The 15,977-nt window shown below is 42.1% G+C and overlaps 1 protein-coding gene across 1 annotated transcript in view; it reads right to left on the bottom strand.

Moving 5' to 3' along the window:
• Positions 1-1,097: 1,097 nt before the first annotated feature.
• Positions 1,098-15,977, bottom strand: part of TNFRSF1B (TNF receptor superfamily member 1B) — a 65,765-nt gene continuing 50,885 nt past the window's right edge. Inside the window, exons 9-10 of the mRNA XM_056795759.1 lie at positions 5,123-5,357; positions 1,098-3,939 (exon numbers count right to left, since the gene is read on the bottom strand). Coding sequence (XP_056651737.1) covers positions 3,668-3,939; positions 5,123-5,357 — 507 coding nt within the window. The 3' untranslated portion in view covers positions 1,098-3,667. The remainder of the gene's footprint in view (positions 3,940-5,122; positions 5,358-15,977) is intronic.

Genomic DNA, 15,977 nt, shown 5'->3' on the forward strand with positions numbered 1-15,977 from the left:
GACAGACTCTCTGTGACCCCATTTGGGATTTTCTTGGCAAAGACTGGAATGAATGGGTGAAGAGACTTTACACCCCTCTCCTAGGGAGGTTGTCCTGCCCTTCTCCGGCATTCCAGGAGCTACATCACCTAGGCGCGTGGTCTATGGTAGGATATGGGACTCTAAACTTGATCCGGATGTAAAAAGGAGGATAAGAGGGACGAACCAGGAAGTGCTCTCTCTCTATCTCTAGAGTCCAGCCAAGGGAGCCACTACTGGAGCAGGAGCTAGATTAGGCTATTTTACTCTCTCTTTCTACCGTTTTCTCATTTTTTACCTATCCAAGTAATTCCAATAAACTTTATTAAAAGGACCAGATTCATAGTTTTACTTAAAATAATGGTTTGCCATTTTCTTTTCCAGTGAAGCAAACAGGGTTTAGTGACATGCCCAGGGTCATACAGCTAGTATGTCTTTGAGGTTGGATTTGAACTCAGACCTTCCTGTCTCCAGGCTCATCCTGAATATAGCTTCATTGCACATAATGATTCACATGTTGGCCCTTCCATTAGAGCTCCTCTAGAGTAAGGATTGTCTTTCCCTTCCTTTGTAACTCCAGTGCTCAGCGCACTTGACTCCTAGTAGACACTTAATACATGCTTATTGATTGACCGACCTACATTTAGTCTCTCAGGTTCTGAGTTTCCTTGTAAAATGAATGAGAACCTAAAAATCTGCTCCTTGCTGGGAAGGAAGGAAGAAAGGAAGGAAGGAAAGAAGGAAGGGAGGGAGGGAAGGAGGGAGGGAAAGGTAAGGAAGGAGGGAGGGAAAGAAGGAAGGGAGGAAAGAAAGGAAGGAAAGAGAAGGAAGGAAGGAGGAAAGACAGGAGGGTGGGAGGGAGGGAGAGGGAGAAAGGAAAAGAGAGAGGGAGGGAAGGAGGGAGGGAGGGGGAGTAAGAGGCAAAAGTCAGCCAGTCCCTGTCAAATTGAACTGAAACAATTTTCTCAAAACCTTTCTTTCAAAATCCTTCTGATGCCCAGCATTTCAATGAGTAATGGATGCTCTGACCCAAACTATGCCCATGTCTAGGCTAGAAGAACCAAAGTCAGTGTAAGCTCTTTGGAAGTAGAAAAGGTTTTATTGAAAAACTATTATACAGTGCAAACTCTCATTGTACATGGTGGCCAGGTCACTGGCCTTGTCCATTTGGGAACTCTGGCCCAAACTTTAGTTAGGAAATGTCTATTGCAGTCTTTCTCAAGTGAGATGGAGGCATTTCTGCAAGTGGCCACTAGAGGGGGACGTCTCTTCCCATCCACTGAGAGACCAAGTGAGAGTCTTGCTGCACATTTCTATTTCTATTTCAAGCATGGAGTTCCCCAGAGAAGGAAAGAGGAGAAAGGCCCATGGGCCAGTCTTAACCAACCAGTTATTACAGCTGCCGAGTTCATGTTGGAGTCCAGTGAATTTTTTATCTTGCCCCCTGAGTTTGGTTAGAATGGCTTCCTTTTGAGCTAGAATCATGGCGGACGGCTCCATTTGGGGGCTGGCCAGGTCCACACTCCCTCGCCACACCTGACACAAGGTAGTTGATAATCACAGGATCATAGTCAGGCCTGGAAGGACCCGCAGATACCATCTAGTCCAGCCCCCTCATTTTACAGAAAAGTCAAGAGACTTGTCCAAGGTCACACAAGCAAGCAAGTATGAACTCTGGCCCTTTGACTCCAGTGACCACCTCACCATGCTGGCCACAGTTGTTTGACAGACTTCTAGAAGATGGCCAGACCAACTTCCAGAGCATAGCTACCATGTTTCTTGCAGGAGAAGGAAAACCTCATGGAGGACTGGGAACAGTTTCCTTTCTTTGTATCCATAGTGCCTTGCACACAGCAGGCACTTAATGAATGTTTATTGAATTGAATAGAACATGCTACTCAGCAATGTCTTCATTGGCACCCTAAAAGATTCCAGTATACACACATGCACATACACACATATTCACAACACAAATTCAGGTCTTTGGGGATTTGACACAGATGTGGGCCTGTAACTCGTCCTGGGACCCAGAGCGCTGAGGTACTTGGCACAAGAGGAGGGCAGGAGAAGCAAAAAGTACACAGCCAGGGAAAGGGCCCTAACCTGAGGTAGCAGATTTGGAATGGCTCCTGGGCCCTTACACAGCTCTAATTCCTGAGTCTCCCCCCCCAGATTTAGAGCTAGAAAGTCACCTAGAAGTGACCTAGTCTAACTCCCTTCATTTTACAAAAGTGGAAACCGAGACCCGGAGAGGAAAGGTCATATAGGTAATGAGTAGCTGAGGCAGGATTTGAACCTGGACTCTCTGGATCCAGATTCTATTACCTTATGCCATGCTGCCATTCATAAGGGGTCAGTGCTAAGGGTAAAGCACATGCCATGCAATGTCTTCATATCGTAAAACCCAAATAACCAAAGTTTCCAAAAGGGAGTGGGTTTAGGAAAGTCTTAGCCATCAACTTGCTTTCTATTATTTTTTTTTAAACCCTTGCTTTCTCTCTTAGTATTCATTCTAAGGCAGAAGAGCAGCAAGGGCTAGGCAAATGGGGTGAAGTGACTTGCCCAGGGTCACCCAGCTAGAAAGTATTTGAGGGCAGATCTGAACACAGGCTCTACTAATTACAGGCCTGGCATTCTATCCAGAGCTGCCCCAGTCATCAATTTTCTATGGTGGTCACTTAATCCAAGTGACATAGAATTTGAGTCACAAGAGTTAACTCCAAAATAAATTCTTTCTTTTCAAGAGGAACATCCGTGAAGTTCTCTTTCCACTTCTGTCTCAAACCTCTCAGCATGGATTGTCCTAAAATCTTAGAGCCTGAGAGGGACACCTTGCCCCCCACAACCTCCAGCATAACCGTACAGGAACAAAGACTGAATACTACAAATAGCCTTAGAGGCCATCTAGTCCATTTGACACAAGAAGAACTGAGGTCGAAACTTGTCTGTGGTTGTATAGCTAGTAAGTAACAAAAAGTAGAATTTGAACCCAAGTTTTTGGGTTCTAAGATGCATTGTTCTTTCTACTGTACCCTGCTGCCTTTTAATAGGCTAAGAGGTTTTCAACTCCTCTCTGGCTCTGGATTGCACCCTCCCCACCCTTCCCCAGATATCTCTTCCTCCTATTCTGGCTGAAGAAGATGGGGATGGAAATCTGAAGTCTTCCTGGGGAGAAAGTCCAGCATCAAAGAGTATTCTTGGCTTGTCCAGAATTGGGCCTCTATAAGGAGTTGTAGAAATCCCATTCCTTCATCTGACAAAGGAGGAAACCAAGGCCCAAACTGGGAATATAGTCGGGTAAAGTTGCAAAGTTCCTTAGTTGGAGGGCAGAGACCCATGTCCTGACTCTCAGCTCATGCTGCATCTTGGAAGAGACAAACCAGGATGAGGAAATTGGTAAATGGGAGAAATCAAGGCAAAGGAATCCACATGTCACCTCTTGTCCCCACTGTCTGAAGGCAGGAGACAGGACTCTGAGTAGCAAGGCCCAAGGAAGAATGGAGGCTGGCCCAAGAAGAGCAACAGAATCTCGTAATAAAAGGCGGACTTCAGATACAGTAAAGCAGTCCCTTGGAGAGGATCCTGATACAGTCAAACTCAGCTTCTGCTCGACTCCTTCCAGTAAGGGGGAGCCAAGGGGCCCAACCCATTAACTGAGTTTCATGCCAATATCTGGCACCCCAATGGGAAGTGGTTTCTCCTCTACCTCCGGCAGCAGGTTTCCTGGTGCACTCTGGGAGCCTGGCTTGACCTTCCCAGGGCTCTCCTCTTGGGAGAAGGGGACATCCTCGTTCCAGGAGGAGCTGGCCTCAAAGTCAGTGCGGCTGCTGCTCTGAGAGGAGCTCTGGGACCCGTGATCAGAGTTACACACATTGACAATGCAGGTCACCTTGACCTGCGTCCCTCCATTGTGGGAGTGTTCTGTTGAGGAAAAAAAAGGAAGAAGAGGGGGTCATTCCAGGGAGTCCAGGAGCCGGGAGAGCTAGGGGTGATGATGGCCCAAAGGATTCTCACTCTGGATACAGAGGGGTACCCCATGGGTGCCTGGACACATTTCAAGGGGTATCTGTGAATGTGGATAGGTAAAACACATAATGACATCTTTATTTCCACTCATATCTAACTGAAATTTAGCCTTTCTTTCAATGATTTTAAAACAGCATTCTAAGCGATTTGTCATCTTTCAGAAGATGACAAATGTGGAAATATGAAAACAAGCAAATCAACAAAGAAAATAATATTCTGAGAAAATGTTCAAAGGGCCCATGACTCAAGGATGTGCTGGAGTCAGTTCAAACTTAAGCCAACTGTCAATTTTTTTTTAAACCCTTACCTTCCATCTTAGAGTCAATACTATGTATTAGTTCCAAGGCAGAAGAGTGGTAAGGGGTGGGCAATGGGGAGTTAAGTGACTTGCCCAGGGTCACACAGCTAGGAAGTGGCTGAGGCCAGATTTGAACCTAGGACTCCCTGTCTCTAGGCCTGGTTCTCAATTCACTAAGCCATCCAGCTGCCCCCTGGTTACATGATTCTTTTTTTTATATGAACATTTACCTATACCCCAGACATGAACAAATGTTATAAATCAGGACTTGATTTAAAAACAATAGCAACAACAAACCTAATTGTGTATTGATTCCAAAGCAGAAGAGTATTATGGGCTAGGCAATGGGGGTTAGGTGACTTCCCTAGGGTCACACTTTTAAAAAAAATTTATTGATTTTTAAGTATTTTTCCATGGTTACATGATTTGTGTCCTCTTCTCCTTTTCCTTCCCCCTTCCTGGAGCTGACAAGCAATTCCACTGGGTTATACATGTATTATCACTCAATAACTATTTTCATATTATTCATTTTGATTGTAAATGTTATTCAAAGATCATAGATTTAGAGCTTAGACTTCACAGATCCCTCTTCATTTGGCAGATGAGGAAACTGAGGCCAGGTGAATAATGGGGAGGTGATTTGCTCTAGGTCTCACAGGTAATGAGTGAGTCAAAAATCCACCAAGTGGACAAATGAGAAAGGTCTATATTTTCTTCTTTTTATCATCTATAATCCACAAAAGCAGTGTATGGGATTTTATTGGAGAAGGAGCCTCTCACCTGAGTTCATGGAGCCAACTCTGGTTCCCTGGCCACACTTGGACCTCTCTGAGCTTGGAGGTTGGCGGGGATTTCTTTCTGTTCCCTTTCCCTCCTGGAATTCATTGGTTTCCCCAGAGCTCAGCATACTGTCCAGGGAGTTGCTGCTGGAGGTGGCCTCTGAGTCTAACAGGTTCTGCTGTTCCGTTCCACTGTGGCCAGTGAAGATCTGAGACTTCTCAGCTGTTGAGTGAGGCTGGACACAAAAACAATGATATGAAATCATCAGGATAGTGGTACCAGATAGGAGAATTTAATAGAATTATAAAATGTCTGATCCTTAAAACAATATCAGGCCTAGGAAAGTCTTAAGGACAGAGAATGTCATATATGTAAGTAAAAAAATATTTAACAACCAGGTCTCTGGGAAAAAATACACTTTAAAATTTAATTTACATTGTTAACATTTTTTCATAACTGTCTTAAATCTAGACCAGAAGTGTCAAACTTAAAAGCTGCTGAAACTGGATTAAAATGTAATTGGGAAATGTTTAACAAAATAAAATACAACATGGATAATTTTGTAGTATTTGAGGAATTCCCAAATGTAAATGCTCCAAGTGAAAATTTAGCAATTGGTCCTCTAAGCTATCTGGAAGTGAACTTAAAAGACATGTCTGAGTTGAAAAGGTCCTCAGAACAGAGAATGTCAGAGCTGGGAGAGATCTTAGAACAGAGAATGTCAGAGCTGGGATGGATCTTAGAACAGAGAATGTCAGAGCTGGGAGAGATCTTAGAACAGAGAATGTCAGAGCTGGGAGGGTCCTTAGAACAGAAAATGCCAGAGCTGGGAGAGATCTTAGAGCACAGAAAGTCAGAGCTGGGAGGGATCTTAGAACAGAGAATTTCAGAGCTGGGAGAGACCTTAGAACAGAGAATGTCAGAGCTGGGAGGGTCCTTAGAACAGAAAATGCCAGAGTTGGGAGAGATCTTAGAACACAGAATGTCAGAGCTGGGAGGATCCTTAGAACAGAGAATGTCAGAGCTGGGAGAGACCTTAGAACAGAGAATGTCAGAGCTGGGAGAGATCTTAGAACAGGGAATGTCAGAGCTGGGAGAGACCTTAGAACAGAGAATGTCAGAGCTGGAAGAGACCTTAGAACAGAGAATGTCAGAGTTGGGAGAGATCTTAGAGCACAGAAAGTCAGAGCTGGGAGGGTCCTTAGGACAGAAAATGCTAGAGCTGGGAGAGATCTTAGAACACAGAATGTCAGAGCTGGGAGGGTCCTTAGAACACAGAATGTCAGAGCTGGGAGAGACCTTAGAACAGAGAATGTCAGAGCTAGGAGAGACCTTAGAATAGAGAATGTCAGAGCTAGGAGAGACCTTAGAACAGAGAGTGTCAGAGCTGGGAGGGTCCTTAGAACAGAAAATGCTAGAGCTGGGAGAGATCTTAGAACACAGAATGTCAGAGCTGGGAGGGTCCTTAGAACAGAAAATGCCAGAGCTGGGAGAGGTCTTAGAGCACAGAAAGTCAGAGCTGGGAGGGATCTTAGAACAGAGAATGTCAGAGCTGGGAGAGACCTTAGAACACAGAATGTCAGAGCTGGGAGGGTCCTTAGAACACAGAATGTCAGAGCTGGGAGAGATCTTAGAACAGAGAATGTCAGAGCTGGGAGGGTCCTTAGAACAGAAAATGCTAGAGCTGGGAGAGATCTTAGAACACAGAATGTCAGAGCTGGGAGGGTCCTTAGAACACAGAATGTCAGAGCTGGGAGAGACCTTAGAACAGAGAATGTCAGAGCTAGGAGAGACCTTAGAATAGAGAATGTCAGAGCTAGGAGAGACCTTAGAACAGAGAGTGTCAGAGCTGGGAGGGTCCTTAGAATAGAAAATGTCAGAGTTTAGAAGACACAAATCAGGAATGGGAAGATCATCTAATCCACCTGGGAGGAGCTTCAGGAAAACAGGCAAATTAGTGCATTGTTGGTACAACTTTGAACTGGACCAGCTAGTCTAGAAAGCAGTTTGGAATAAATACAAAAACTAAGATAAACCACTGTTATAATTATATAGCAAAGAGATTTTAGAAAGAGAAAAAGATTCCTATTTACAAAAATATTTGTAGCAGCCCTTTTTTTTGCGATGGCAAAGAATTAGAAGCTGAGAAGATGCCCATTATTTGGGCAATGACTAAACAAGTTGTAATATCTCAATGTGCTGGAATATTACTATACTATAAAAAGATGGGAGGTAAGTACTATTATTATCTGCACTTTGCAGATGAAGAAATTGAGGCAAAGAGAGATTACACAATGTGTCCAAGGTCACTCAGTTAGTATGTGTCAGTGGCTGGCTTTGAACAATGACCTTCCTGACTCCGGGCCCAGGGCTCTGGCAATTTTAAGTCAAGGTTGGACTAGTTGGCCAGTAAAGCTCCATCTGATGTTAAGGTGATGAGATTCTATGAGAATAGGGTTTCTGGGACAATTCACCCAGGGAAACCCCGTCTGCATGCTAGGATCCACTTCCTTTTGTTATTGGTTCCCTGGCTTGTAAGTCTCAAACTTTGCTTCCCTGCTGGCTGAGTCATTGTGTTCTACTAACTTAATGTCACTCCATCAGAATCACCTGACTTAGTGCTCTTCAAATGAGTTTTGTCTTTTCAGGAAATAAGAATTGTTTTAATATAGTTAAGCAGAACCGAAAGACCCAACGGCCACATTCTCCAGCCTAACCTTCTAGCAAGCACCTAGACCTCCTCCCAACCTTTACCACCCCCAAGCCCAGCCCACAACAAATGACCAATGCAGAAAGAACTGAAATGTATCACTCACTTGGGTCCTCCACATTTCAGTTCCCTAGAATTGAGGCCCTTGGAGGGAGAGCTTACAGACTTGACTTCTCCTAATAATAGCATCCCATTCAACCTCTCCAGAGCCCCCCAACAGTCCAGTGACTCAGAAACCTATCAGTCCAACTCTTCTTGACCCTAAAGTCAGGGGAATCTAAAGAGGGGAACAGCAGCCTCTCTGTTGGCTGTCAGAATGTCAATCAAGCATTTAAACTTGGATACCCAAACCCATACCACACAATGATAGGCTTGGAAGAAAGGGAACAACTCTGCTTTGTTTCAAAGTTCTGCTAAAAGGCTCTGGGTAGCCTGAAGAGATCCAGATCATCAGCAACACACCGCCCGCATATAGCTTTATTGTGCATGGAAGTGTCACCCAGCTCTGCCCAGTCCAAACTGTCCAACTGTACAATCCTTTGATGTTGTGATGATGGATCTGTGAGTGTCCACACTCTCCACTGATGAAGATCTCAACCTATCCACATTATCTAGGTAATGCAGTGAACAGAGTGCCAGGTCTGAAGTAGAAAAGACCTGAGTTTAAATTCAGCATGAGACACTGTGTGACCCTAGGCAAGTCACTTAATTTTTATTTGCCTCAGTTTCCTCAACTGCAAAGTGGAAATAATAATAGCACCTACCTCTCACAGTTGTTCTGAGGATCAAATGAGATAATAATTGCAAACTGCTTTGCACAGTGGCTGGCACATAGTAGGCACTATAGAAATGTTAGCTATGATTCTTGTTCTAACCTGAGGTCTCTTTTCTTTTCTCTTTATACATTCTCAGGGACGGCATTGACTGTCATCTTGTGTAATTGGAAATCTTGTGCCTTTGAACTTCATTTCCCAGGAGCCCACTGACTTCTGTCACTGGGTGCTGACATAGACAGGGGATAAGTTTGGTGGGGTTCCTGGTCTCACTCACTTTGCTTCCTGTCGTGACTATGGTGGAGTGGGCATATGGTTTTATTTTGTTACCTCTAGTGATCATTAATAAATCTTATAAAATACAATATTTGAAATTATTGTATATTAATTTAAATTTTTTACAATCTCTAATTAGATGATTCTCAAGTCTATATATCTAACTCCCATCCCATTATACTTTTTTTTTTAAAAAACCTTTACCTTCCATCTTGGAATCAATACTATGTATTGGTTCTAAAGCAGAAGAGTGGTAAAGGCTAGGCAATGGGGGTTAAGTGACTTGTTCAGGGTCACACAGCTGGGAAGTGTCTGAGGCTAGATTTGAACCCAGGACCTCCCAACTCTGGGACTGGCTCTCAATCCACTGAGCTACCCAGCTGCCCCATTATACTTTCAACTGAATATACCATCTTTTCCCTCAAGCCCAACCCTCTCCCAAATTTCCCTACTTTTGTCAAGGGTACCATCAATCCACCAGTCACCCAGGCTTACATCCTTGGTGCCATTTAGGACTTCTTCCTCTCACTGCATGTAGCCAGTGAATTGTTGGTTCTTGTTGCTTCTATTACCACAACATGTCTTGCCTCATCCTCTTCTCTCCATTCATATAACCACCTCTCTCATTCAGGCTTCCGTCACCTCCCACCTGAACTATTACAATAGCCTGCAGATTTGATCTCTCTCCCAACAATGTCTCTTCCTTCCAATTGATTCTCTTTATGGTCACCAAAATGGTTTTCCTAAAGTACTGACTATGTCACCCAATCCTCCTACATAAAAAACTCCTTTAGGATACAATATAGACTTTCTTGGCATTCCAGCTTTTATTACTTGGTCTCTTACTCCATTTCCAACCATTTAACACCTCTAATCTCTGTGGTCCAGCCACAGTTTGCTAGTTTAGTTGCTTGCCTTTCAGGAGAAATTTGTGGTCTGAAAAAAACACTGTTGCTATAACTCTGTATCTCCCTGTTTCCTCCACCTGCATTGGCCCTTCACCTACATCTCTTAGACTTCCTCTTTCCCTTTGACACACAGTTCAAGCACCACCTTCCTCATGAGGCACCTTCCTGGTTCCCCACCCCAAATAATTGCCAGTATCTACTTTGTATATAATTATACCTTTACATGTTGCCTCTCCTAGTGTACTGAAGTTCTTTGAAGGCAAAGGACCCTAGAACAAGATGGCGCTCCCAGGATCAGCTGGCTGGTCACTTCTAAACTCACTACCATGTAGCTTACTCAAACCTTGACTGACACTCTCTCTCATTCTCCTCTTCTCTCTGATTAGAGGAGAGGAGCAAAGAGCACCAAACTCCTCCCAATACCTTCCTTTATAGTAAATGGATTCTCAGATCACTCCACTCTGCATCTGCTACAGATGCCTCCAAGCCAGGTCACCCCTCCTTTCCTACCTACTTTTGGGTATGGTCTGCTGCTGTAAACTCCTTGAGGGCAGAGATTGTATCTTTTTTATCAATTGTATCCTTGGCATTTAGCCCAGTGCTGGTCCATAATAGACACTTAATAAATGTTTAATGGTTTGGATTGAATTATGTCTTTTTATCCTCAGTGCCTAGTGTCTGCCAAGTAGTAGGTGTTTAATAAATTGCTAGTTGATTGATTTCAGAAGTCTGAGGTTGGAAAAAGCACTGTTCCATTTTCCCCAAGTCATCCAAACCACCTTCTTCTTCTTTTTCCATTCTGGGCTCAGCAGAGCCAAGATACATAGATAACTGGACCAGCATTACAGGCTATCCATTCATTGATATATCACAGTCTGAACAATAAACAACCTTCATCTATTGGAGCTTTCCTTTGTAAATAGTCAGACTAAACTCTTGGTGTAGTGGATGGGATGCTGGGCTTAGAATTGGAAAGACGGGTTCAAATTCTGCCTCAGACACTAAGTTGAAGTGACCTTGCTAAGTCACCTTAATCTCTCTGTGCCCCAGTATCCTCATCTATAAAATGAGGAAAGTTGGACTTGGTGACTGCTAAGGTCCTTTCCAGACCTAACTCTATGGCCTAATAATTATTGATCTTATTTGTGAGGTTCTGAAATTATTTTTGGTGGCTTGATGCAGCAAGCACAATCATATCCACAAAAGGGAGAGAGCATCTGAAGGGAATTTCTCTTCCATGTACATCCTCCATGATTCAAGCAAACAGTTTTGATGGCAAACAATCCTCCTCCCTGGCTTATGCCTCTTATTGTTTTTTTTTAAACCCTTACCTTATGTCTTATAACTGATACTAAGTCTCAGTTCCAAGGCAGAAGAGCAGTAAGCAGCTGGCAACTGGGGTTAAGTGACTCGCCCAGGGTCATCTGAGCATCTGAGGTCAGATCTGAACCAGGACCTCCTTTCTCCAGGCCTTCCTCTCTATCTATGAAGCCCCTCACTGCCACTCTCACTTATTGTAAATAATCAGAGGTTCATCAAACAAAGTCATTGCAGTCGTTACACCTCCCAAGGACACTAGCATCATTTTGTCACTTTCATAGGAGAGATTTTAAAGGCAACATCCTGCTTTAACTAATCAAATCAGTTTTGAAAATAGATAACAAATAATAAGTGCTGCAGACCAGTAAAATGTCTAAGTCCTGCTGACAAGTCACATGCCCACCCTGAGCCCCTAAGCCTCAACATGATGGCTTCTACTTGTTCAGAGGGATGAAGACTCTAAGACCTATGGAGGAGAGAGAGGAAGAAAAGGAGGACAGAAGGAGGATGAGGAGGAAAAAGAGGAAGAGGGAGAACAGTAGAAAGAAAAAGGAATTAGTTATCTCTTGAAGTTTATAGTTTTTAAGAATTAAGTAATAGGAGGAAGTCTAACTATATTACATTTGGTAAGTTGAGCAGAGCTCTCAATACCCTTAAACAAATCACTGCCCCAAAAGTCTATCTTTTAACATTAATATTCTCTAGGAAATTCTGGAGGGTGTGACTCATAGAATCTCACAGTCTCGGAATAAAACTAAAAAAAAAATAACCAAAAGGATAATGTGAAGATGTAGTGCATCATCATTGAGGAGGACCTTGTTTTAAAAGAATGAATAAAATAAAAATTATCCTCAAAGGCATGCCTAATAGAGAAGCATGGGAAGACTTTTATGAACTGATACAGAACAAAGAACCACAGGAAATACTATATTCACTGAGAAAACAATAATGCAAACAGATATAGCTCCATCCAACAAACAAACTGAATATGTAATTATAATGGCCAAATTTAGAAGAAGAAATGAAAAAATGCCCCTCCCTCCTTTTGCAGAGGAGGGGGGACTATGAGTGTGGAGAATTGCATATACCATCAGACTCAGTTGATGCATTGGTTATTTTAGCTCAGCTGCTTTTTTCCTCTTTTTAAAAAAAATAATTTGTTACAAGGAATAGCTTATGAGGGAAGGAAGAGGAGAAATGGAGAAGATCTAGAAGCACTTTATTGATAAAAAAGATAAAAAAGAGCATCAATGAAACACCAAAGAAACACATGGAAGCAAGTAAAAGGAATATTAAGAAGAGGACTTGACAAGTAGGACAATCCTGAATTTACTACATCAAATTTAATATTTTTGAATCTTTAATTATCTATTTAAAATACATGTATATAAGTTTTACATTTTATAATATATATTTTAAACTGTGCACGAGAGAGTTTCACATCCTCTTTTCTATAATTCATATAAACATGCTTATGTTTGTTGATATGCATAGCAATAAAAAGAACATTTGAAATATGTTATCAATCAGAATTAAAAATTTTAAAAAGAGTTTCTGACCAGAAAAGAAAGTGAAGGCCAGTCATTCATGGAGGAGATCAGAAAATAGATGAACAGTTCAAGACTTATACTGGTATTTCTAAAATAGTCAAAGCAGTAGAGCAAGGTCTCTAGCAAGCAAGTTTGATCTGTTATGGAAATTTTAGAAAAAGACAGAATTGTAGAAATGTAGGGGCTTGGTCAGCATTATGCATCTGTGGGAGGAGTACACACCACGGGGGTCACAGGCCCCTCTAAGCCTCTAAATAAGTGACCTTTCAAGGAAGCCGGACTTTCCTTAAAAATTTTCTTTGGGCAAAAGAATGCTTTGTTTCTCTTCTTGCTGGGTTAGATTGTGGAAGGGGGGAGGATGCAGATCTTGTGTACACCACTAGAGGGCGAACCATGCCTAGACTTAAGGGTGGGGAGACTTCGGTTACCAGGGAGAAATTGACAAATCGTTTAGATTGTAGTCTATTGCTGATTTAAATAAATAAATATATATATATATATATATGTATATGTATATACATATATATATATATATATTGAAATGCTGTGGGATAATGAAAAGTGTTCTGGTTCAGGAGTCAAGAATTTTTTCTTCTTGAGTTACATCTGCATGATAATAACAACTACAATAATTAGCATTTATAAAGGATCTACTATTTTCCAAATATTTTACAAATGTGATCTCATTTCTATCCTCACAACAACCCTGGGAGGGAGATGCTATTATAATCCTCATTTTACAGAGGAAAATGAGAGAAAAAAAAGGTTAATCGATCCACCCCAGGTCACATAGCAAGTTAAATGCCTGAGGCAGGATTTGGATTTCAGGTCTTCCTGACTCTAGAGCCAGAATTCTCCATCTACCTTCCTTCCTTCCTTCCTTCCTTCCTTCCTTCCTTTCTTTCTTTCTTTCTTTCTTTCTTTCTTTCTTTCTTTCTTTCTTTCTTTCTTTCTTTCTTTCTTTCTTTCTTTCTTTCTTTCTTTCTTTCTTTCTTTCTTTCTTTCTTTCTTTCTTTCTTTTTTCTTTCTTTCTTTCTTTCTTTCTTTCTTTCTTTCTTTCTTTCTTCCTTCCTTCCTTCCTTCCTTCCTTCCTTTCTTTCTTTCTTTCTTTCTTTCTTTCTTTCTTTCTTTCTTTCTTTCTTTCTTTCTTTCTTTCTTTCTTTCTTTCTTTCTTTCTTTCTTTCTTTCTTTCTTTCTTTCTTCCTCTTTCTTCCTTCCTTCCTTCCTTCCTTCCTTCCTTCCTTCCTTCCTTTCTTCCTTCCTTCCTTTCTTTCTTTCTTTCTTTCTTTCTTTCTTTCTTTCTTTCTTTCTTTCTTTCTTTCTTTCTTTCTTTCTTTCTTTCTTTCTTTCTTTCTTTCTTTCTTTCTTTCTTTCTTTCTTTCTTTCTTTCTTTCTTTCTTTCTTTCTTTCTTTCTTTCTTTCTTTCTCTCTTTCTTTCACCTTCCATCTTAGAATCAATACCCTGTATTGGTTCCAAGGCAGAAGAGTGGTAAGAGCTAAGCTATGGGGGTTAAGTGACTTGCCCAGGGTCACACAGCTGGGAAGTGTCTGAAGCCAAATTTGAACCTAGGACCTTCCATCTCTAGGCTTGGCTCTCAATCCACTGAGTCACCCATCCCCACTACCTAACTTTCTGCCATGAACTTTCTGTTGAACTTGGGCATGTGATTTCCTTCAAATTGCTTCATATGTAGAAAATGAAGGAATTGAACTAAAAATCACTCCCAGCTCTTCTATTTTGTGTTTTGAGGGCACTCCCAGCTCTCATGTTCTGTGATCTGAGGTCTCTCCCAGCCCTGACATTTTCTGTTCTAAGCCCCCTCCCAGCTCTGACATCCTGTGTTCTAAGGATCCTCCCAGTTCTGACATTCTGTGTTTTAAAGCTCCTCCCAGCTCTGACATTCTTCTTCTAACAATCCATTTAGTTTGGGTGTTATGTTCGATGAAAATGTTGAACTATTAAGAAAAGAATTTGATTACAAGAGAAACAGTACTTTGGGATTCCCCTTTTGCCCTCCTCTTGCCTCCCTCTTCTAAGAATCTGTAGCCAATGTGCACAATTGAACCATTTACTACTTGTGCACATAGGCTGGTCCAACCCACATCACCATTCAGTGATACCAATAGGGGCAGGATGTGGTAAAGATTTGTAATTCAGCAATTTTGAGAAACTGAGAAACATCTAGTTACAAGGGAGGGACAGGACGTCAACTCAGCTATGGTAGAGAGCTCAGGTCAGGTTTTAGGAGACCTTGTTCCAGTCCTGAGTCAGGAGGGCAATACTAGTCAACTTTCGGGGCTCTCTTGTGTCATTGACTTCCCTGATCACGTGATTAGACTAATTCACATCCAGGGGAAAACCCAACACCAGCCCCATCAACATTCCCCATTTGTACAACTCCAGATAATTTCCAAAGCACTCTTCTATCTATTATCACATTGGATTTTCACATGTTCCTTTGAGAAAGGTGAGGCAGGGCTTATTGCCCATCTGAATGTTACACAGATGACAAGACTGACGATCAGAGAGGGTAAGAGACCTCAAGAATCAGAAGACGCAGCTTAGAGTCCTGCTTTGGTTAAGTGACTGTAAAATTTGAACAAGGCTTCCCCACACTAGGCTTCAATTCCTTGTCTATAGAAGGAAAGGGCTGGGATTGTATCTCTGTTTCAAAGGATTCTCCCAGGTCTGATGTCCTGTGTTCTAACATTCTGGTTATAAGTTAACTTATAAAGCTCAAAGTTTTATATAGATGTGAATTATTAGTATTATCCTCTATTCTTCTTTTTTAAAAAAAACCTTATCTTCCATCTTAACATCAATACTGTTTCCAAGGCAGATGAGTGGTAAGGGCTAGGAAATGGGGGTGAAGTGACTTGTCCAGGGTCACTCAGGGAGTACCTGAGGTCACATTTGAACCCAGGACCTACCATCTCTAGACCTGATTCTCAATCTACTGAGTCACCCAGCTGTCCCCTTCCTATTCTTTTTTTTTAAATAAATTTTATTTTATTTTCAGTATCAAATTCCTTCCACCCTTTTAGAAAGCAGGAAAAACAAAACCCACTACTATATATAGTCAAGCAAAATAATTTCCCTCGTTAGCCATGACAGTCAGTGTTCTAAGGGCCTTCCCAGCTCCAGTATTCTCCGTTCCAAGGGCCATAGCCAGCTCTGACATCTTGGGATAGGGTCCTCCCAGCTTGGACATTCTGTGTCACCAGAAGAGCCAGCAATAGGGTTCCCTCTTAGACTTCTAGGTGCTTGGGGGCAGGGAGGGAGTCTTCCCTTGGCCCTTTCCACCCCTTTCCCCTCTG

This window comes from Monodelphis domestica, chromosome 4, assembly GCF_027887165.1.
Source record: "Monodelphis domestica isolate mMonDom1 chromosome 4, mMonDom1.pri, whole genome shotgun sequence".
Lineage (NCBI taxonomy): Eukaryota > Metazoa > Chordata > Mammalia > Didelphimorphia > Didelphidae > Monodelphis > Monodelphis domestica.